The sequence below is a fragment of the Otolemur garnettii genome, unplaced genomic scaffold, assembly GCF_000181295.1.
Source record: "Otolemur garnettii isolate 467f Iridium unplaced genomic scaffold, OtoGar3 scaffold00006, whole genome shotgun sequence".
Lineage (NCBI taxonomy): Eukaryota > Metazoa > Chordata > Mammalia > Primates > Galagidae > Otolemur > Otolemur garnettii.
The window spans coordinates 18,670,599-18,694,176 of record NW_003852401.1 but is presented as its reverse complement, the minus strand read 5'-3'; the positions used below and the strand labels follow the sequence as shown (position 1 = coordinate 18,694,176).

Sequence of the window (23,578 nt, the reverse complement as noted above, 5' to 3'; positions counted from 1 at the left end):
CAGCAGTATCAGCATCATTTGGGAATTTGTTAGAAAAGCAATGAAGGGGACCTTATCCCTACTAAGAGAAATAGAAACTCTGAGATCTAAGGAACCTCAGTTTGGAGAATGTCCCCAAAGGGGACTAACACTGATGCTAATATTGAACCAATCATTTACATTTTACAGATAGAGACCTAGGAACAGACAACTATTCAAGACTAAAATACAATCTCCCAACTTCAGCTGTACTGCTTTGCTTATGTTAAAGTTCTATTTTCTTTCCCTTATCTCAAATAGTGCTTATTATTTCTTCCATCATTTATCTTTTCCACATGCATATGGCTATCAAAATGCATGTTCTTATCTGACTTCCACTTAACCTATTTAACTAATTCAGTCTCTCTGTTACTGTACTAGGTCAAAGGTCAGATCAAGGCTGGAAGGCTACTCACTTGGATGTCTGTGCTCTTTTGTGGTGTCACAGTTTTTATGCTAAAGTAACTGGTTATTTTATTTAAATAATTTAATTAAGTAGTAAATGAACCAATGAGATATAGTTACAAAATAAAAGAGTTGTAGTTTGCGTGAAAACCAAGTCAACTGCTTTGGAAAGACTTAGTGAAAGTAATGCGTGCCCCGTCATCCCCAATAAAGTACTCCTAAATTAGGTAAGGGCCAGACAACTATAAATAAAATGGATGGGAAAATATTTATAAAAATCCAGCCGGATTCTAAACTTAACTTGCTTTAATAGTAGGTTCGTTGTCTGTAGTAAATACACTAAATCTGCTAATCATGGGCCATACTCAAAAACTAAAAGTCTAATGAATCTGAGTAAAATTACATATTTCAAATTGATGTCAACTGTATACATAAGTGTTTTTTGTTCCTTGCTTTAACTGAGATTTTTCCCTCAATGACTGAATCTGCACACATGAATCAAGGCCTTTTTCTAGGTAGTCTTCATTGCTCCTGGTATCTGCATGTAGGTTGTTATCAGCTTTTGGAGGCAGATGCCATGCTATTTCATCTCCATACCCGTCATCCTGGAGTTTGGCATAGGGTAATTTTAATATTTACTGATTATGCTGATATATACATTTTATTGAGAGTTGCTGATTGATTATATGAGCCCATTATACTTAGTAGTTGATGATCCTGTTTTATTATCATAGGCTGAGTAACCCAGGCTAAGGAATATTTTTTTTTTTTTTTTTTTTTATGACAGGGCTTCCTGGAGTCCTCTGAGAAATTCCAAGGGAGAAGATGTTCCATGTTGAAATAAGTTTCAAAAATTCTCTCTTGGAGGATCACAATGGAAATTAGTATTTGATAGGGTTGAGTATCCCATTGTAAAGAAACCAATTTAACTTATTTTTACTCGTACTTACTTGATTACAGAAATGCGCCTACCCCCCCCGCGTCTATTAACACATGACTCAATGTGCAGCCTTCTGATTTCCACATTGTTTTTTTAAGCACCAAAGAATTAAGAAAAGGTTCGTATTTTTCTGCTGTGCCCCTTTATTAAAAAGATTTATGTAAAATTTGGATTTAGGCAAAAGGTCTCCCACACTTAAGGACCAGAAAGGCCCTGAGTTTCCATAAGGCTGCAGGCAGGTTCCCATCCCTTATGGCAATAATTGGTTGGGAAATGGTCCATGTGTGGATTTATAAAACTTGGATTCCTAAAACTGTAATATATTTTCCACTTTCTTCTTTCTTCTCTATCAGGTAGCAGAATATTGTGAATCCAGCTCAACTTCATAGAGGAAGAGAAGAAAGTTTTAACCAGGGAGTATGAAGCATAGGATGGCAAATAACAGGAAGTGGTGGACCCTTCGATGAACTGAGCCTAAAAAATTAACATTTAATTTAAAAATAAAATTATTGAATACAATTTGAAAAGTCTGCAAGCCAAATGTTGGTGAATAAAGTTTTGGGTACAAGCCCTCCCAAGAGGGAGGTGGTTTCAATACTCTAGAATCATTTTAAAACTCGATGCCAGAAGACTTCTGATTTACAAAAGCAGTGTGAAATATCAAATTATAGCAGCTTAAGAGACATAGTCCAGGAGCACTCAACCTGGAGCTGGGAAAGCTGTAATGAATGCCCTTTACATTAAATATGTCTATGAAAATTGAACATTTAACTGAGATAAGGCTGCCCAGGCTACTAAAATCTCAAATGTTGAGTGGCAGTTATGTAATGAGTTTCTTCAAAAAATGGAAAATGAATTGCCGTTTAACAAACACTGCCTGAAATGTTGATAATTGAAGCTACGTGATGCGTGCTTGGGGGTTCATTATACATTCTCTCTACTTTGGGGCATATTTAAAAATGTTCAAACTAAAAAAGTTTAGAAAAACAGCCTCTTTTTCTCCCCCCTTTGAGATAAAGCTCTTTGTAAATGTTCGATCCCCCACAGGGCAGAAATAACAAAGAGGATCATTTTTAGACCCATTAACCTTCTTTAAATAGCTGGGACTGGGCCTAAGCTTCTAGCTAAACTGTGATATGATGAAGCTTTAACAGGAAACTGTGGATAGAAGCGATAATTCCAGAAGTGCTACTTGATAAGATTATCCATGTGGAAACCATGCAGAGAATTCAGCAAGAGATGGGATGACCACCTTAGGAATTAGTTGTAGCTGTATACATTATGGATGCCACAAAGCTGCACTCTAAAAATGACTTCCATGCAGAATTATAATCTCATATTTTTAAAAGTGTGTTTATTCCTAAGCCTTTAGGAAATATAAACCCAACAAAGGCATACAAACACATCTTGTGTAACTGACTATGTTCACAGAGCTTCTTACTGAATTCTGGAAAAGATTTTGCAAAGCTTGTGGCTTTACTATTGTACCCTACAAACTCAGTTAAGTTTGAGTTTAATCAAACCAAGATAACAAATGAATTTCAGATTGCAGTACATCCGAGAAAATAAGTCTGAAACTAGGTCAATCATTTTCAGACACACAAAAGAAGGGTGAAATGTTAACCATAGGTGGTAAAGATTTTTGTGGTCTTTAACACGATTGGTTATGGTTTTTCAAATGTAAGTTGGGAGCACGAGTACAGACCGAGAGACTCTCTGCTCTATTGATTGGAACTGGACTGGGTTCAGGTCGACAAAGTGAAAGTTTTTTAAGATGTATAGAATGTAAGTTATTCTGTAATGACCACCTGTGAACCCAAATTTGGACTGAAGTTGTTTTTTCAGAGAAACAGAGAACATTTTTTCATGATGGATTCCACAAAACCCAACTTTCCGATCATCGTCAATACCGTCATCAAAGTAAATCTGCATTTAATCAACTAAATTTTCTCTTGAGGAGAAGATGCTATTGGCAAAGGGCCAGATTGTTCTCTACCTTTCTAGAGAAATAGAAACCAAGTGAGGTGAGTGATTTGTATAAGATCACATGGTTTCAGTCCAGTGTCTTTCATTTTTCTTCATTTCTGCAACTCCCATTTCGTATCCTGAAAGCCGAATATGCAGTGCAAAATCACGAAATTCAGAGTTGTTTCTGTTAGCATACATTTACAATGAAGAATTTAATATCCTGGAGCTTCATTTATCATTTTGCATTTTAAAATTCCTACTATGTATACTATGTACAAACTGCTTTAGGAAGAACTTGTTTCCCTAGGGTTCTAGGATGTGAGCAAACTACAGTGCATTTTAGGAGATCATCCGTGGTCCTCCTGTGTCCGTATTAAAATCCAACAATCTTAACTCTTGATAAAACTTGGAGGCTTTCTATTATAATCAACTGAGGCTGCCTGATGTATATTTCTCTTGTAGATTCACTTATAGTACTTAACCTGAGCTTAAAGGAGAAAAATAGCTCAGCATCTTCAAATAATCTGTATGCAGTCACTAGCTAGGCCAAATCACAGCCTAAGCTCTGCCTTAGTGACAAGAAGGGGCCCTGACGGGCTGCTCCTTACGGTCAGAGACCACTGAAATGGGATAAAAAGTTACAGCTGAAAAAAAAGACACTCCTTTCTTACATACCAGTACGGGGGGGGGGTAGTTATGGATAACAAGAGAAAAAAAGCAAACAATAGCAAAAATCAGGCAGCGGTCTGAAAGAAGTTCAAAGGCTTTTTCTCCTCTTTTTACCTATTTTACATATGGACAAAAGAACCTATATTTTAGATTGTGATTGGGAGTTTTGCTATTCTCCTCCAGGCCTATGAAGGAAATCTACATTGCATTTAACCAGGCTGGAGAGAGCAGAGGAGCAAGAAATAGAAAGGACTTCTCAGTGTCATATTCAGGCCCAATAGAGGTTTGGAAGTAAACTGAGAAAGACCGGGGGCTAGCAGCATTTGAAGACCACACCTCCTCCGCCCCCCACCCAAGGTATGATCTGTATTCAAAAAGAGCCTTTTGGTTTGGGCTAATCTATCATCATTTGGTTTGCTCAGCACAGAGACTGCTTATATATGCAGGCACTCATTTCAAGAGGGATTCTCTTCTGATTGTGGTGTCACGAGATGCATTTCTGCAACCAGAGATTCTCTCAGCAGCTGTACTTACGTTAGAAACACAAATGTACCTTATTAATGCTACTTATCAAGGCAAAGGGTTTAAAAATACTTGCTAAACACTTGTTTATTTATATGGAAGATTTAAGAGTTTTGCACAGCTAGATTGAGGCGTATAACAAACACTGTGAGTATGTGCTGGAACTATAAATGACTCCAGCAGATGGGCATGGTCAGAAGCAAAGGGTTTGCAAGCACAATAAATAGCACACGTTCAGACGGAGCAATCTGAATGGCCGTAATTGTAACACATTGACAGTCAAATGAAGAAGGTCGTTTACATTACGTGAAGAGATACAGGGGTAGAATCTTATCTTCTGTAAGCGGGTTGCACAAAATGAGGATCTGACACATGGGTTACTCCTGGACAATATGCCACACACAGTTTTATTCCGGTTCCAGTAGAAAAACAGTATCAACAAATTTCTTTCTCTCTCTGCTGCCTACTTTGTTCAATAGGAGAGGTAACAATAGCATCTGCTGCACTTGGCTGGAGCCTGGGATGAGGAAATTGTGTGGCTGCTGCTCCCATCAGAGTGCTAGCACAAGGCAGCCACTGCGATCCAGGGAAGGGCTGCCAAGATAGCGTGTCAAGTAATTTTTAGTGGCCTGAAGTGGTTTCCACCATCACAGCTCCAGGCACTGCTACAAAGCAGGACAAGTTTATTTCTGACATCCTTTCCCATCTCCTTCTGCCATCCCTCTACCATTTTCTTCTGTCACAGCCCTACTTAATCACCTGAGCACCCAGTGCATTGAGGTGCTGCCTGACTACCCATCAGCCCTTCTCTCCATGAGTCATGGCCTTGAAGATCTGTGATGGTTAATTGGCTCTAATGCGGCAAAATTACCTCCTCCAACCATCTTGGTTCCAAACTTACCGCCTCTTCTCATTACACAGATGTTTTGGAGTTATTTTCCTAATGCATCTAGAAAATGTTAAGGGACTCTTCAATCAAATTAATTTCAACAAAATTTAAAGGACTGTACTGCAGTGGGAACCATATTGAACCAGCAGTCTAAAAACTTGAGTCCAGTGGGATTTCTGTTTAACCTCATTGGACCTCATTTTGTTTTCTTATTTCTAAAATTTTGGGGAGGGGGAAGGGTGGGGAAGGGAGGTAGGTGGTCTAGAAGGCTTGAAATGACTCTATGATTCACTGGGAATGAATCATACTTTTGGAGTTTCTGGAGTTTCAAAAGCAGCTATTAACCCCAATGAGTACTGAATTGTAGGAAGATATAAAGGAAATATTTTTGAGTCTGGATCAAAGGGGAGTTAAGACTACAAGTAGCTCTTGCCCCTAAGCTAGTATTTTAGCAAAAATAGCCAGGTAGCCATTAGAAAACAAATTTTAAAAAGTGACTTTTCCTCTACTTTCTTAACTTATTTCATCTATTAAGCAATAATCCTGCATTTAAGGGTGGGCTTGGAAGTCTTTGCTCCTTTCATCAGCCTGGCAAAAGAAATTCACATTGTACTTAGCCAGGCTGGAGAGAGTGGAGAGAAGAGTTCCATCAGTCCAGTAAGTAGAATAAATGAGGTCACAAATTATTTGTTGCTTTTCTTATCAAAAGGCAGAGTCTTTTTTCCCAGCTCTTGAATCTGGGTTGGCCCCTGACTCAATATGAACAAAGAATGGAAGTCCCGGCCTTAAAAGGCCTGGAGCTTTTCTTTTGATGGCCTCAGAACCTGGAGACCACCTGACTAGGATGAAAGGCTGTAGGAACTGGCCCAGGCTTCCTAGCCCTTACCACTGACTGTGACGAAGAGCTCAGGAAAGGCCAGCCAAAGACCTATGTCCTGCTCCAAGTCAACCCACAGAATAGTGACCAACAACAGACTGCTGTGATTTAAGCCACTATGCTTGGCTTGGTATTTGTAGGCACCCGTGGCTGACAGATAGGTGCACCCTCCATTTTAGAAAGGTTGCCAACTCCAAAGGGCACACAGGTGAACCAGAAACAAAAAATACGGTTATAACTTCTTAAAACAATACAATGCTTAAAACCGACCCAAATCAAATGAACCAAAACGGCGAGAAAAGGCATGTTTTCTAAAAATAATCAAAATTCTCATAATCCTCTCCTTTCACATGTTAAAAGGAATTGGAACAAGTAACTGCTTAGCCTTTATCAACAGAATGAAAGAGGCACAGTTAATCCTGCCCCATTTTATCTGGCTTATCTTTTTTTATCCGCTTAGATATAGGACAAACCATATTCTCAACAAGCACCACTGTGCACTCATGAAGACACTTAACTGTTCACTCTTCCTTGATGAATTACAACACAGAGAAGGATTTGGGGGGGAGGTGGGAGAGGTGTTAGAAGAAGGTGAGATGGGAAGAGAGAGAAAAAGGGGCTACTCAAGCTCCTTAGAAGAAGGTGTAGAAAAACATGCATGAAAAGTATTTATTTAACAAGCAGTTTATCTTCAGTAAAATTCTGTGATTTAAAAATAAAGTGCGCTGTTCCAGAAATATGTACTCCTAAAAATCAAAGGGCAAAGGATTTCAGGAACCAGTGAGTTTGGGCAGGAGGTCTGACATTATGACTCACTTTCCTTGCATTCATCTAATCTGTTATCGTTGGCCTCCACTCAACAATGAAAAAGGGACAGTCACTAAGTCATGTGCTATGGAAGGGCAGGCCTAGGGCTTATTGTTTTTTGAACTGCAAAAAGAAGTCATACTAAGCATGAATCTGAAGCAATTTGACTGATACCCTAACAAAGAAAAAACCTACCATTTATCAACTCAAAAGTACGTGCTTTTTAAAAGTAGCCACTGTGAGGGGCTAAAGATTTATTGTAGCAATGCTGCCATGGTGCAAAAATATTTTGGGGACTTCTTGTTAGCTATAGAGGTAACAGCCTATGGCCTATTCTTTTGAATTCACTAATGGTGGCACATTTTTGTCATTGAAAGTGGATTCAATTTTTTTTTCCCAGTGCCAAGAGACATTTAGAACCAACGATTTGGTTTGTATGGTGGTGTTCAAGGTAAGCAATACTACTGGGTGATTTCTAAAGTAATGAGCTTAGCTCTCCACATGCTTTAAAATGGCAATTCTTAAGCTAAGTCTCACTGACAAGTTCTCCAAACTTGGAGGGACAGGTGGCAGTGTCTAAAGACATTTTCATGGTTATAGCTGGGGAGGAAGGTGCTTTCCTGGCATCTACTAGACAGAGGCCAGGAATGCTGCTCCACATCCCTCAGCACACATGACAGCACTCACTACAAAACTTCATGACCTGAAATGTCAAAACTGCCCAAGGTGAGAAATTTTACCTTATAGAAATAATCCATTCTAATATGTGAAGCATTTATCTTAGCTCAATGAAATAATCATAGCACTGCCTATGCATTTTTCAAAGTGTTAAATATTCTAGTTGCCACTCATCTTCTAGGTCAGTGGTTTTCAACCTTCCTAATGCCTCCTAATGCTGCAACCCTTTAATATAGCTCCTCATGTTGTGGTGGTCCCCAACCATAAAATTTTTGTTGCTACTTCATAACTGTAATTTTGCTACTGTTATGAATCGTAATGTAAATACCTGATATGCAGGATGTATTTTCATTGTCATAAAGAGGTCATGACCCAAAGGTTGAGAACTGCTGTTCTAGGTTCATATATAGACACATTTTCTACTCTTCTAAGTCACAAATTACACAGAACTCAAATTAACAGTTCAAAAAATACAACAGCATTTTTATATTAATAGAACCAGCTCACCAATTTAATTAACTATTAATACATATTTTATGTGGAGTAAAACAAAATAATAATAAAAACATCACTAACTATGAATATTTATTGACTTTTGTCTATGTGACAGGTACCTGACTAATTTACAAATATCTGATTTAATCTTCATAAGCAATACTATTAAGGAAATGCTACTATTATCTCTACATTAATGATCAGGAAATCATTTGTTGTAGGTCACAGATGTTGTCAATAGAACAGCTAGGATTTGAGCTTGAGTGGAGTGGTTTGAGGTGATATTCTTACTACCATGTATTGCTGGGACCCAGGAGCAGTTCTATTTGCAAGAAGCCGTCTCTTCTGCAGGCTAGGAATGGCTCTGCTTTCATTTGTATAATATAAATTAAGGAAAATAGAAAATGGCAGCATGCAAACCCCAAGCAAGCAGAAGAAAAGAAATCATGAAAATCAAAATTGCACTAAATGAAATTGAGAACATAAAAATAATACTAAGGATCAGTGAAACAGAAAGTTAGTTCTTTGAAAAAAAAAAAATTGACACCCTGCAAACTAGGCTAAGAAGAGAGAAGATGCAAATAAACATAACCAGAAACAAAAAAAAGAAACATTACAACTTATACTACAAGAATACAAAAGGACACTGGACACTGCCAGGAACATCTATTCTCCTGCAAACTAAAAAATTTAGAGGAAACAGATACATCTCTGGAAATACACAACTAGATTAAACCAGAAAAAAAGAGAAATCTTGAACCAATCACTAACAAATAGTGAGATTGAATAGTAATAAAAGAATTCTAAGAAAAAAAAAAAAGCTTACGACCAGAGGGATTCTCAGTTAAATTCTATCAGTTGTACAAAGAACTGGTACCAATAGTCCTGTGACTTGTAAGATACTGAGAAGGAGGGGAATCCTCCCGTACTCCTCCTTGAAGGTATCATTACCCTGATAGAAAAGCCAGACGAGGACACAACAAAAAAGAAAATGACAACAAATAGCCTTGATGAACACAGATATAAAAATTCTCAATAAAAGACTTAGCAAGCTGAATCCAACATCACATCAAAAAGACAACACACCACGATCAAGTGGGTTTCATCCCAGGAATGCCAGGAGAGCTCAACATATGCAAGTCAATAAGTGTGATTCACCACATCAACAGAATTAAAAACAAAAACCAGTCTCAGCACCATTGCACAGTGGTTATGGCACCAGCCACATGCACCCAGGTTGGTGAGTTTGAGCCTGGCCCAGGCCAGCTAAATAATTATGACAACTGCAACAAGAAAATAGTCAGGTATTGTGGGCACCTGACTATTTAATTAGTAATAAATAGTAGCATTTTAGTGGGCACCTATAGTAAAACTTGGGAGGCTGAGGCAAGAGAATCACTTAAGCCCAAGAGTTTGAGGTTGCTGTGAGCTATGATGCCATAGCACTCTACCAAGCATGACATAGTGAGACTCTGTCTCAAAAAACAAGCAAACAAACAAACCAAAAACCACACGATCATTTCAATAGATACAGAAAAAGCATTCAAGAAAATTCAACCTTCCTTCAAGATAATAACCCTCAACAAACTAGGTATGGAAGAAAGATCATGCCTCTAAATAATAGAAGCCATATATGACAAACCTACATCTAAGATCACACTGGAGAAAAATTGAAAGCATTCTCCCCTAAGGATGGAGAACAAGATGAGGAAGCCCACTTTCACCACTCCTATTCAACAAAGTACTGGAAGTTGCAGCCAGAGTAATCAGGGATGAGAAGAATATAAAACATCCAAAGTGGAAAAGAGGAAGTCAAATCATTTCTGTTTGTTGATAATATCTTATTCCCATAAAACCCTAAAGACTCAATGAATGAGTTCAGTAAAGTTTTAGGATACAAAATCAATGTACAAAGATCAGTAACATTTTATACACCAATAACAAGCTGAGAAATAAAGAAGTCAATCCCATTTACAATACCTACAAAATATCCAATAAAATACCTAGGAATATATCAACATTTAACTAAGATGGAGAAAGATCTCTATAAGAAAAACTACTAAATACTAGTGAAATAATTTGTAAATGACACAGACAAATGGAAAAACATCTCATTGCTCATGGATTGGAAGAATCAATATTGTTAAAATGATCATACTTCTCAAAGAATTCTACAGATACAACGTAATTTCTATCAAAATGCCAATGTTCTTTTCCACAGAATTAGGAATAACAGATCCTAAAATTCATGGGGAAACAAACAATAGCCCAAATAGTCAAAGCAATGCAAAGCAAAAAAGAACAATCCTGGAGGTATCACATTTCCTGACTTCAAATTATACTACAAAGCTATAATCACCAAAAGAACATGGTAATAATATAAAAATACACACATAGGGCTGTGGAATAGAATAGAGAACCCAGAAAGAAAGCCACATACTTACAATCAACTGATCTTTGACAAAGTTGATAAATATATACACTGGGGGAAGGATACTTAATTCAGTAAGTGGTACTAGGAAAATTGGATCACCATATGTGGCAGAATGACACTGGCCCCCCCATCTCTTACCATATAAAAAAACTAATTCAAGATAGTTTAAAGACTCAACTGTAAGAAGTGAAACTATAGAAACGCTAGAAAGCCACCTAGAAAAAATTCTTTTGGACATTGGCCAAAGCAAAGAATTCATGACTAAGACCTCAAAAGCAAATGCAACAAAAGCAAAAACAGACAATGGGTCTTAATTAAATGAAAAATTTTCTGCACAGCAAAAGAAATAATCAACACAATGAACAGAAAACCTGCAGAATGGAAGATAATATTTGTAAACTATACATTCCAGCAAAGAACCAGTATCTAGAATCTATATAGAACTCAAATAGCTCTACAACAAAGAATGCAAATAACCTCAATAAAAAGTGTGTAAAAGGGCTGAGAACGGTGACTCATGCCTGTTATTCTAGCACTCTGGGAAGTCAAGGTGAGAAGATCACTTGAGCTCAGGAATTCAAGACTAATACGAGTAAGAATGAGAAACAATCCCTAATAAAACTAGAAAAATTAGCCAGGTGGTGTGGGCACCTGTATTCCCAACTACTCAGGAGGCTAAGGCAGAGAGATCTCTTCAACTCAGGAGATGGAGGTTGCTGTGAGCTAGAGGTGGGGGCGAGGAGGCAAGAGCAAGGGGAGGGTGAGTGTGAAGGAATGAAAGAGGGAAGGAGGGAAGGAGGGAAGGAAGGAATGAAAGAAGGAAGGGGGGAAGAAGGGAGGAAGGAAGGGAAGGGAAAAATAAATACAGAAAAAGAGTGCAAAGGACATGAACATACACTTTTCAAAAGAAAACATACTAATGGCCAAATACATATGAAGAAATGCTCAACATCACTAATCATCAGAGAAATGAAATTAAAATGACAGTGAGGTACCACCTTACACTAATCAGAATGACTGTTGTTGAAAAGCCAAACAATGATGTTGGTGAGGATGTGGAGAAAAGGGAATGCTTGTACTCTATTGGTGGGAATGTAAATTAGTACAGCCTCTATCGAAATCTCTAGTATAGAGATTTAGATTTCTCTAAGAACTAAAAAATTGCATTAATCCAATAGTCACACTATTGGGTATGTACCCAAGGGAAAAGAAATCATTATATCAAAAAGATACCTGCACTTGTAGATTTTTCACAGCACTATTCACATTAGCAAAGATATGGAATCAACCTAAGTGTCCGTTAACAGATAATTGGATAAAAGAAAACACACACACAATGAAATAATGTTCAGCCATGAAAAAAGAATGAAATCATGTTTTTACAGCAACATGGATTGAACTGGAGGTCATTAATCTCCAGTGAAATAACTCAGAAACAGAAAGTCAAATACTGCATGTTCTCACAAGTGAGAACTAAATAATTTGTATACATGGACATAGAGTGTGGAATAAAGGACATTGGAGACTCACAATGGAGGGAGGGTGGGACATGGGTGTGGGATAATTAATTGCCTAATGGGTACAATGTCCATCATTCAGGTGGTAGTTACATTAACAGCCCAGACTTCGCCAGTATGGGACATATGCATGTAACAAAACTTCATTTGTACCCCCTAAGTATACACATAAATAAAAATGAATTAAAAAAATGGCCATATGGTATACACAATGACCTTGAATCAGAAAGTACAGATTTTTATCCAGACTCTATTTACGAGTTGGGAATGTGGTCCGCAGCAAATCAGTTAGCTTCTCAGTCTCATTTTCCTAATCTGAAGAGTGAGGGTAGTAACAATACACATTTTCCACTTCTGTTGAAAACATGACATCAAATAAATGATAGGGATGCTTTGCAAATGGCTGCCTTCCTACACAAAAGTGAGTTGGTTGCTCTTCAAGGGCACGGAATCCGAATGAGACAGTGACAGTTTCTCAGTTGTCCTTGAAGGCACTTTCATGATGTTACCCCCAAATGACTGTGAAGTTAGCTTCTTTTTAAATAAATTTTCCATTTCATCAGTCAGCCAGGGTGTGCACCTCCTGGTACCCCAAATACCTTCTCCATTTTAAGTTTTACACTTTCCACCTACTGTGGCCATTGGGCAACTCTTTTCAAATGGTTTTCTTTTGGTATATTACTTTCAAATGATTTCATGGAAGTAAAATGTTTTTCCCTTATAGGATTTTGTCATCAGAATATTGAAGCCCTAGCCTTCCGTTTAAAGTCACCATGTGTTTCATAAAGTAAGGATTTGCTTTTTACGCAGAATTATATAAGAACAGAACCTGACATAATAGGTTCCAAATGGTATAATTACTTCTCCCTACCTTAAAATGTTTCCATAAATAAGGACATCATTTGTATATTCCATCCATATTCTTATTTGGCATTTTTAACAATCCAGTCTTTCATCTACAGAAGGCTAGCATCTCCTATTACTTAATTTACACATGAAAATAAATCCCAGGTTTAAGGAAAATATGGCTCTATGGTTCACACTTGTCAGCATCTCAAAACAATCACATGCTTTGCCAATATTTGTGGTCTTTGATCTGAAGAGACATTTGAATGAAACACTGGGAGGAATTAAAAATGGAATTTAGAATGAATTGTTAAAAATGCATTAAACAATCCTCTGCAGCATTTACAGCATCCTTGGGTCATGAGGTCTCTTATTGTTATGCTCATATGTAATGTCTTCCAAAATCATCTGACTTTAGAAAGGCTATTTTCCTTATTATGGAGTTGGTCTTAGGCATACATGGTTATGTTATAAATATTACCTAAGTAATATTTTGGTTAGCACAATATCTTGGATGTGCTTTCATATGAAAAGTCAAAAAGTGTTATGAAGACTGGAACTTAGGGATCTTTCCAACCACAAATTGCTGTCTGACTTTTGCTTGGCCACCTTTAGCAGCCTATTGATGCTTCTGGGTCATTACTGATCTATATTTGGCAGAAAGTTCCTGTTCCTTCCAGTTTTGAAGATTGGTTTGATTCCACAGTGTGACAGATTTAAGTGGTCCTCAGGAGGCCTATTTTACTCTCTTTAGGATTGTTTCATTGGGAAGACTGACTCAGGGGTCTTGATCTATCCTCACTTCATATTTATTCATAAATGAATAAATTTCTCTTATGAAGAAAAAGTATCCTCTTTGTCTTTGAAATGGGGTTAATGTGACTCAGGAGTTGGTATCATGGGTCAAGGTTTTATAATTGATTGAATGAAATTATAGCTTCATCCCAATGTATTCGTTCCTAACGAGATGCAAATACTCAGAGCCAATCCGTTGTCATGTCTTTTTGGCACTAAAATATAGACTTTATGGAATATGAAGTTTAGAATATAAGCCACAAATTCTATAAAACAACATAAAGAACAAGGTTGACAAGGGAAAAAAGGAATCAAAATTTTATTTTCCAAGAGGAACACTAAAACAATAAGAAAATCTAAATAAGTAACTTGAAAGATCTCTTCTCAGGCTCTTCTAAAAAAAAACTTTTATAAATAAAATAAAGAAATAAACATTGCATGTCTCTATTGATGTACTGCATAGTTATCTATGCAGTGAAGAGCTACTGAGAATGATCTGACAACCATTTACTCAACGAATATGAAGTGAGGAGATACATACTATGTACAAGGAACTAGGGGGTCTCTGCAGCAGGAAGAGTCAGAATGGGTCAAGGACTTTGAAATCAGGCCTAAATTTACATGCTGTGTGGCCGTGAACAAATCACCTATGACCTCCCTATGATTAATTCTCTTCACAAGTAAAATATTTTGGATCAAATGAGTGTATCATAAGTGATTAGTAATACTTGGAAAATAGGAATGGCTCAGTAATTGGTAGCAATTATGAGTATTTATGTTAAACTGATTAAAGGACAGAAGAGACTCACATGCTAGCAATTGTCTTTGATTTAGACAGAGTGAAAGACAGGCTAGAATATGGCAACATGATGTGGGATTGGGAAGTAAGAAGTGGCTCACTCTGACCAGGTCAGGAAGGCTGGACAGTGAAATGGCCTCCCAGTGGGCAGCAGAAAGGGAAGCTGAAATCCATCAAGTAACCTACAGTCTGGAGAATCTGTTTGGTTTGTAGGACCAGGCAATCTGGGGCTATGAATAATAGCTTTGCCACTGCTAGCAGTATGAGCTCAGGCAATAAGATAACCTTTCCTGGCCTTTGTTTTTTTCTTCTGTGAAACGGGAGAGTAAGGTTCCGACTTGTAAAGAGCATTGAGAAGAAAAAACAAGAACCTAGAAAGCACTTAGAATAGGGCCTCTCCAGTTGACAAGTAAGACTATTCGATGTTAAGTAAGGGTTCAACTATCTTTAACATTTGTTTATTATGGCTAAAACCCAGGGACCTATGTTTATACTTAATCATGGAATGGCTAGCATGTGAGAAAAGACACGAAAAGGTAAAATAGTAGAAAAAGCAACTCAGAAATATTGTGTGTGGAGAGCCAGAGTTGAAGGTATTTGGAACGTGCAGCTATGGGAGGTGGCCAAAAGAGTGACCAATGAAGTGTGAAGGGCGAGAGCAGCCGGGATGATGAAGAGCCGCAAAGGCAACGTTAGGAAGCACTGACTTTATCCTGAAAGCATCAAGAACCACAGCGTAAGTTCCATGGATCCTTAACAGCATCATTTCAAGAATTCAAGACTTTCTCAGCTCTTTATGGAGACAGATTTATTATTATAAATGATTCTATCTAATTCACAGTATTAAAATGTTCTCATTCACTGAGAAAAATCTACTGGAATTTCCATGATGGAAAATGTGTAAATTAAAAAAAAATCCACTTACTTAACCACTTGGATCTTTATAAACATCTGCTTATTTAATAAAAAGGATGGCTGAGATCCTATGGAGGATATCCATGTTCATGATGAATTTTTCTCCTTGAAGTTCTGAATAGGCACAGAGCTCTTAAAAGTCACTCAATAATGATTAATTACTCATAACGTTATTGCATGGAGCACTATTCTAAGTGCATTATGTGTACCTTTTCATATAATTTCATTTAATTTTTATCAAATTCTCATTTCTGTGACTAGCATCACCCGATTTTGCAGGTGAAGAAACAGCTCTGCTTAAAGGAATAGAGCTGGTAAACAAGTGAGCTGACACGTAGCCCAGGCCGCCTCCCTCTGCAAAGTGTGCACTCCCAGTTTTGGGATCACAGACGAGGCATGAACTGAGTGACAGCTAGAGTGGGTCTTTCCTTCCTCACCTGTTAAACTAGACATTCTTTCTTTCAGGAATGTGGGAGGCCCTACCCTTCTCTTTGGCCTTCCAAGGTGTTGTCTCTGCTTACTGTACGAGGCTAATCCTGTGACTCTTTCTTATTATCCATTATTAGAATTTTGTTTATTTAAAGGCTCATTTTAGTTTTATTGCATTTATTACCAGACAGGACCATTGGAGAAGCAGGTTTTTCTGACATGTCCCTCTCTTTTTTTTGGGGGGGGGGCTACTTCTTGACTTCTCTTAAAAATTCCTCCATTCTCATAGAAGCTATTTGGCAGAAGGCTCAGATTGACTTTAAAGTTGTCACTACTTCTTTATTAGAGAGAAAAAAAAATCAAATTCAGGACAGTACCTGTGGCTCAAAGGAGTGGGGCATTGGCCCCATACGCTGGAGGGGGTGGGTTCAAACCCAGCCCCAGCCAAAAACAAACAAACAAACAAAAAACTACAAAAAATTAAATAAACACAATTCATCATAAAGAAATCACAACACTAAATAAAGTATCACATTCCAGAGGTGTTCTGTGAGTATCGGTAACATGATGGCGGCTGTGATCATTAGCCTTTGTGACTTGGCTATTGTGACTTCTTACATAGTTCCTTCCTGCCTCCTGCTTTCTAAGCAGCATTTCTGGGATACTACATTAGTAACGGTCACCTAGAATGACTTTAATATGTCACTCTGTCACCCAAAATTATGCTGGCAAGTTCTAACATGCTTATATTTAAAGCAAGGATTTCTGATGGTTTGGATGTTGACATCGCCTCCCCACATAAAGAGGCCAAGGTGTCTTAGCAGGCGCGTGAAATTACCTAAGAGGAATTCTTTCAAAGAGCTCAGTTTATGCTGTATCTTTTCTGAATGCTTTTTGAAATGGTTAACAAATTTTGTCCACCAATATATTTACTCTTCTGTTGTTTGTTTTCGATACACAGCTTCTCCAGAGCCTCGGGCACAGCACTTCCAAGTGTCAGCAGCTATTAGCGCTGCACATTCATCTTGGTTTCTTTATGTCTCCCAAGTAGCCTCCTCTCTCACAGATGAGTCCAGGTGGCTCAACATAACACAGGGGTGGGTGTGTGTGTGTGTGACATGTCTTCTTAAAATAAGGGATGACAGTTATCTACCTTATCTCTCTTGCTTGTCACAAAATTTTTTGGATCCCTTACAGTGCATAAATTCCATACTTTGCTTATGATCTACAGAGGGTGAACTGCATTTGAAAAATTATCTATCTATCTATACATCCATTCATCCATCTTTCTCTCTTAGTTTTTCTGGGCATCCACTTTAATTTACAGATATAGGAAGCATATTTTGAGAGAATGAAGATGCGATATTTTAAAATGCAGTGCAAATGCCATAATGCTCTTTTCCAATGATAACTTCCAAGTTACATTTCCTTAAGTTTTGTTTCTATTATTTTAAATATATAATTATGTGCACCTCTGTGTGTGTGTGTGTGTGTGTGTGTGTGTGCATACACTGCATTTTTGCCATGGAGAATATAAAGGCAACATTTTTTTTGTGAGTTCAAATTTTCTGCTTATTTATCCGTTGGCCAAACTTCATCTGAAAACATATAATGTGTTTCATGTGTGGTTTTTATAGTCCCGTTCAGCTCTCCCCAAGTGGGCATACCACATCACCAGGTACATTGGGTCTTCGAGACATGTGAAGTGTTTAATAACAGAGTATACAGACTGGTCAAACACGGGTCTGATCTTTAGATCAACAGGAGGGAGAACCAGAAATCTGGTTTTGTGAATGCAAAAGCACTTGGTTAATTTAATACAAATAATTTCTAGTGTTTCACAATGATGCAGCAAACTATGATGAAGAGGCCAGTCCTCAAGGGACCTTGTTCTAGGTACGGGGATGTCAGAACTAGGTAACAAGGTATGAGGCCAATTATACTACTTAGTCTTAGCTACTAGGACGTGAACCAAACTCTGTAGCCTCTCACTCACACTTCTCATGACCTGACACACTGTTGTTATAAACATCACACAAAATAAAGCATGGCAAAGGCTTTGAAATTAGTAAAATATTCCATATGAATACAAGGTAATGTTATTATTGGTTTTTATTAGAGAAAACATTTGCTGGAAAAGAGAAATTTTATTTTGTTTGTAATTTTCGAGGCCATTATTTCGTAATTACCATTGTAGCATGAATTGGCCAGGTACATTTTATTGCTTCTATTCTAATCTATCCATTGTCTCCATCTTTGTGCAAAGCCCCCTTTCGAGGTTCTGTTGCATTATGCTACCGTATGTGGTATGGAAAAGAGTTAGGGTAGTAAGTCATGAGAGAAGTAGTTTGTGATACATGCTTGCTTGTCTTTTTTATATACTTCCACACTTCAATTTTACTTATCTGCACAAGGAGCCATATTTTCTCATGTTTGAATCATTCAGGTTATAAAGAACTGTTATGAAGTTATATGAACTACACATCTGTATAGTAATAAATGGAATCTGACTAGATAGCTTGAGCAGTCTGTTAATAATGAGGCTTGAGAAGCACTCAAGGCAACGAGAAGAAATTAGTTTAACATTACAAACGTATATACTTTATATAGTAGAATCTGGGTGGTGATATGAAAAATGTTAGTCGGAATTAAGTAAAAGATGTAAATTACACATTTCAAGAGAAATATAGACTCATTCTTCCTCTCCAAGTATATAAAATAACTTCTTCCAAATTATAGGGCTTTGTATAGGTTTCATTAAATAAATTTTTAAAAATCACATTAGTGTGTTTTTCATATGTAATTTGGTATTATCAATGCACAGAAGGCATCTTTAAGCAATAAGACATTTTCCCTGACAGTGTGATTATATTCTTTTGTTTTGGAATATTTTTCGATAAATGGTAAAAATGTATCAGTGCAGGCCACAAGAACTTGTGAAACAATTCATATAAATAAATTTTTAAAAATATACCCCCACATAGGACATGAAACTTGACCCTAACTAACAAGGTTAATTCTTTATTCCTTTCTGTTTTATATATTGATGGCCATGTGCACACTTCATGCTGTGCTGATCTGTTTATTTTCACCCCAAAGAGAAAACAGTAATGGGCTATAGTTGCCTACCATCTTCTATTAAATCTTTCCTACTGACCTTAGTTAGTATAGGATACGCCTCAATTGACCAAGAGGGATCTGTATCACTTAGAAAGCCATTTACTACCCCACAGTATCAACATGTTGCAAAGCGAACATCAGCAAGAAACAAGTTAGCTTTCCATTTCCTGGAAAACCTTCCGACTTACAAGTAAAACAAACACTCCTGATGGTCCTTACCTGCAGTGCACCACCATGGGACCCGCATCAGGTGGGTTACAGGTTTTGACTCTCCGTAAGAAAGCTAGAAAAGGGGTAGGGTGTTCTGGAACACCGTGATCAGGCCAGGCGGTGAACTGGAATTGCCTCACTTCTCTCTTCTCACTTGAACCATTCTGTGAAATAGGAACAGGGGCTGAGATTCCATTTTCCCAGCCTCAGGTGGTAATGATGAATAACACGGAAGAGGTAACACTAAATGGCCGATCTTAATTTCCTCCTCTCCCTATATCCTTTGGGAAGACACAGTCTTTGAGATATATACCCCAAGCTATTCGTAAATGACAAATATTTGCTCAGGAAGATAAAATTCTTCGGTAGGCAGCATTACATTTTTCAGGTTTGACTATCAGGAGTGCTCCTATTACATTTTACGGAAGAACTAGTTCCTCTTCATCTATTCTTCATTCGCTGAAACTTTTGTTCAGAGAAAGAGTTTTATATTTACTGATAAATTGCCAGACAAGAAGAAAAATTGCTCAGCAATAATGGAAGAATTATTTCATTCTTCACTCTTGCCAGTGGAATCAAGATTTAAGTAAAGCCTTAAGAGATTTGATTTCTCACAAGGAGCTTTCTTTAAATAATGGAGAGGGGAGAGGGAAGGAAAAAAAAAATAAAAAGCGAACCTTGTAAAGTGCAAATGTTCGAACACAGTACGTGGCCAGCTCCACCGTATCCAGCAGCGTCACTTGGACCAGTCCGTGGGTTTCTGTGCCTCTGCTGGGCCAGTACTGGTCACACTTCACCTACGAGTAACAAGTGACACATTCAGGGCAGATGTTCATCAACCTCTCGATTAACTTGACTTGGAGTTGCTGTTGAAGGAAAACAGCTTTTCTGCATTTCATTTTATGTTGATCTTTTTCTGGCATGCATTTTTTGTTATCCCAATATATGTAAATTACTGTTCTGATGCCAATATAGACCACATTTTTTGAACGGGTAGGAAAACTAAGCAGTAACAGATTCAATTTTCCTGGAGAAAAATAAGTTGCAGATTGTTCCTGAGTAAAAGAAAGAGAGAGATATTTGAAATTTCAGAGTCCTTGAAAAGAAAGTACAAATTTGTTCTGGGATAGATGTTACGAATTGCATAGATTACACTTACGCATTTAAACTACATGGGAAGATAGTTAGTGTTAATCCATTGAGATTTAAAAGGCTCAAGCTATTTTGTCTTGAGCTATCACAATTTCCAAATATGCTTGTTTAAAAAAATTAGAAAATCTATCAAAGTATAAGAGAATCATTTTTTTTTTTTTTTTTTTTTTTTAGATAAATATAATTCGTATCCAAAACAAATTAAACCCCTAATGGCTGGGGGAAAAGGGCTCTCTGTTCTTTAAAAACAATCTCAGAGGGTCATACGCTAATAGTGCAAAATTTAAATAATTTAAAATTCATTCACTTGAGATGAATAACCTACAATTTCTATGATGAACAGAACAAAAGCACACAAAAAGTATTCAACCCAATTAGTTTAACACACAACAAATAATAATTATAGTCCACAATAAGCCTTAAAATTTGCTGAAAGTACCCACTATTCATTAAAAAGTATAATAAAAAGACCAGCACAGCGTCATATTTTCTAGGAAGGCCAGTGATCAGAATATATTTACCTTTTTCATCTCAATTTTTTAAAAAATAGTATAATTCTTTTCTTTTTCTTTTTTTTTTTATAGACAGAATCTCACCATGTTGCCTAGGCTAGAGTGCAGTGGCATTGTCAGAGCTCACTGCAACCTCAAACTCCTGGGTTCAAGCAATCCTCCCGCCTTAGCTTTCTGAGTAGCTGGAACTAGAGGAATGCACCATCATGCCTGCTAATTTTTCTATTGTTTTGTAGAGATGTTGCTCCCTCTTGTTCAGGCTGGCCTCAAACTCCTAAACTTCGGCCTCCCAGAGTGCTAAGATTACAGGGCTGAGCCACTGCACACAACCAAAAAAAAAAAAGGGGGAGGGAAATAATTCTTAATGGAAACCAACTAAAAACATGTTTCTAAATAAAGAAAGGTCCTAGTAGTATATTACATTAGAAAGCACACTTTTTACCTGAAAAAGAAAGACATGAAAGTCACAATCTTTGGATTTAACAAAGGCAATAAGGTATTATTATGGTAGACACTAGAATTCTTTTGTCCAGTGGATAGAATTATTACAATAATTTTTTACTTTTACGTTTAATATAAATATTAGTAGCATTCTGTGAATAATATTATAATTTTCTGTTTCACAGAGATAGCATCTGCTCCTCTGAGGACTCAGGCTTTTTCCATGTAGATATCGGACCTTCTAAAAGGGAGAGTTTTTATCTTCTACACAATTTTCTAGACAAGAAGTAAAAATAAGAATGCATTTTACAGTTATACAGTACACCAGAAATTGAATTCGCAAGTTTTAATCCCTGTGCCTTTATTTCAACTTTGAGACACACACCACACAAATATCTTTTTGATGAAAAACAAACAAAAGTGGGTCACAGTAAGATGAAAATTTTATCTTAATAGGATTTAAAAAAAATACTTTGCATGTTTCCTAGATGCCCAGAATATTCCTCTGGGATTTATATTTCTATCATTTGCTGTAATTCAAAGAGAGAACATGAGGGAGAGGGAATTCTTTAAGGAGAATATTGATGGGGCATAACCTGGGGTGAGCACCTTTAAATGTTCTCTGACCAAAACCCTGACTGGTTTTATGCAACACACTTAGCAAAGCCTGCCACTGAACAGCGCCAACACCACTTAAGTAACCATGATTCAGATGAAAAAAATAAAATCATGAAAATTAGGCTGAGGACTTTGTTTTAAACCCATGAAATGGGGATCAAGTTGATATCTCCCTATGGAGGACAAAAGCAACTTTGGATGCTTCTATTGTGATAGTCAAGAGGATACCAGCAATGTGTTGAGTTAAAGAATCAAGAGAGAACTCAAATTCATTATTTAACAATTTTAGCTGAATAGTAACCCTTTCAATTTAAAACCAACTGATCAAGTCCCATGAGGACAAATATCACTGCGATATACACAAAAAAAGCACATTAACACAACAAAATGATCTACAATGTCAGCTTAGTAAAATGAACCAAATTCAACATAATTACAGTAGAACCTCCATCTTTGACCACCTCCTTAAGTTCACTTAATTCTCACAGACCAGACATGCACCACATGTACGTATCAGTACATGAGGCCTAGTTCCTTATGTTGACCACCTCTGTATGTTGACTTGACCAGTTTGTTACAGACCCTGGGGTGATCAACTTACAAAGGTTCTATTGTATATTTCAAAATTGAGAGCTGATTAGACACAGACCTTGTAGTGAAGTAAGACAAAAGAGAGAAAGGAAGGAACTGTAAGTCAGCTTTTCTATAACTTTTAGAAAAATCACTCCATTATTTAATGACTCTTATCTACAAATCAGCTCTATCCCTAAAATACAGGAAAAAGTAAAATCATACAAATTATCCTCACACTTCTAGTAACAAGTTTGAAATTGGCAGCAGCAGCTACTATTGGCTTAGAATCTGACCCCTTCAGAAAAAAATACCACATAACCATAAAGACAAAATGTTGGGAAAATTTCTAGCTTAGAATAAAAAAGTTGCCTTTGTTTTCCATTGAAATAATGCACATTAATTTCATTCTTTACTCCACACCCCTACAAATTTTTTTCTAATTCAACTGCAAAAATCAGGAGCATGTTTTTAAAGCAAATATATTTAAATTCTATCATTTCCTCTCAGGAAATATTACTCAAAAGAATCTTATAGAAAATAAATGCCTCAAAGTATGTGCACACATATGGCCCTAGCTGTGGGATGAGAAGCTCCCTGTGCTTATCTGAGCAGCTGTAGCACACAATTTCCCCTTTCCTAGCAAGCAGCTCAGCCCTTCCTTTTTTCAACCCCATTCTCCTGGTAACCTGCACAGATTTCATCTGATTTTGGAGGGTTGAATTTAAGGGCTTAGATTTACTGACAAATAGTGTATTAAATCTTTCATTTTTCACCCATGCACTACATGCAATTTCTGATTTTAACATTAGAGGACAAGTAAGAAGTGTAGTAAGAAAAAGAAAAAACACAAGAGAACAGTAGGAATATTTTTTTTTCCTAATTAGCTAATGCAAATGAACTAGCTCCTTTTTCCTCTCTGGAAATGTTTTACTTTGACAACAGCCATCCC

At 37.1% G+C, this 23,578-nt stretch overlaps 1 protein-coding gene across 15 annotated transcripts in view; it reads right to left on the bottom strand.

The window, feature by feature from the left end:
- The window catches only part of PTPRD (protein tyrosine phosphatase, receptor type D), a 2,156,277-nt gene that overhangs the window by 31,335 nt on the left and 2,101,364 nt on the right, over positions 1-23,578 (bottom strand). For all 15 annotated transcript variants that reach the window (XM_023508432.1, XM_023508444.1, XM_012813956.2 and 12 more), the window contains 2 exons: positions 20,011-20,130; positions 19,343-19,497 (listed from right to left, as the gene is read on the bottom strand). In XM_023508432.1, coding sequence (XP_023364200.1) covers positions 19,343-19,497; positions 20,011-20,130 — 275 coding nt within the window. The remainder of the gene's footprint in view (positions 1-19,342; positions 19,498-20,010; positions 20,131-23,578) is intronic.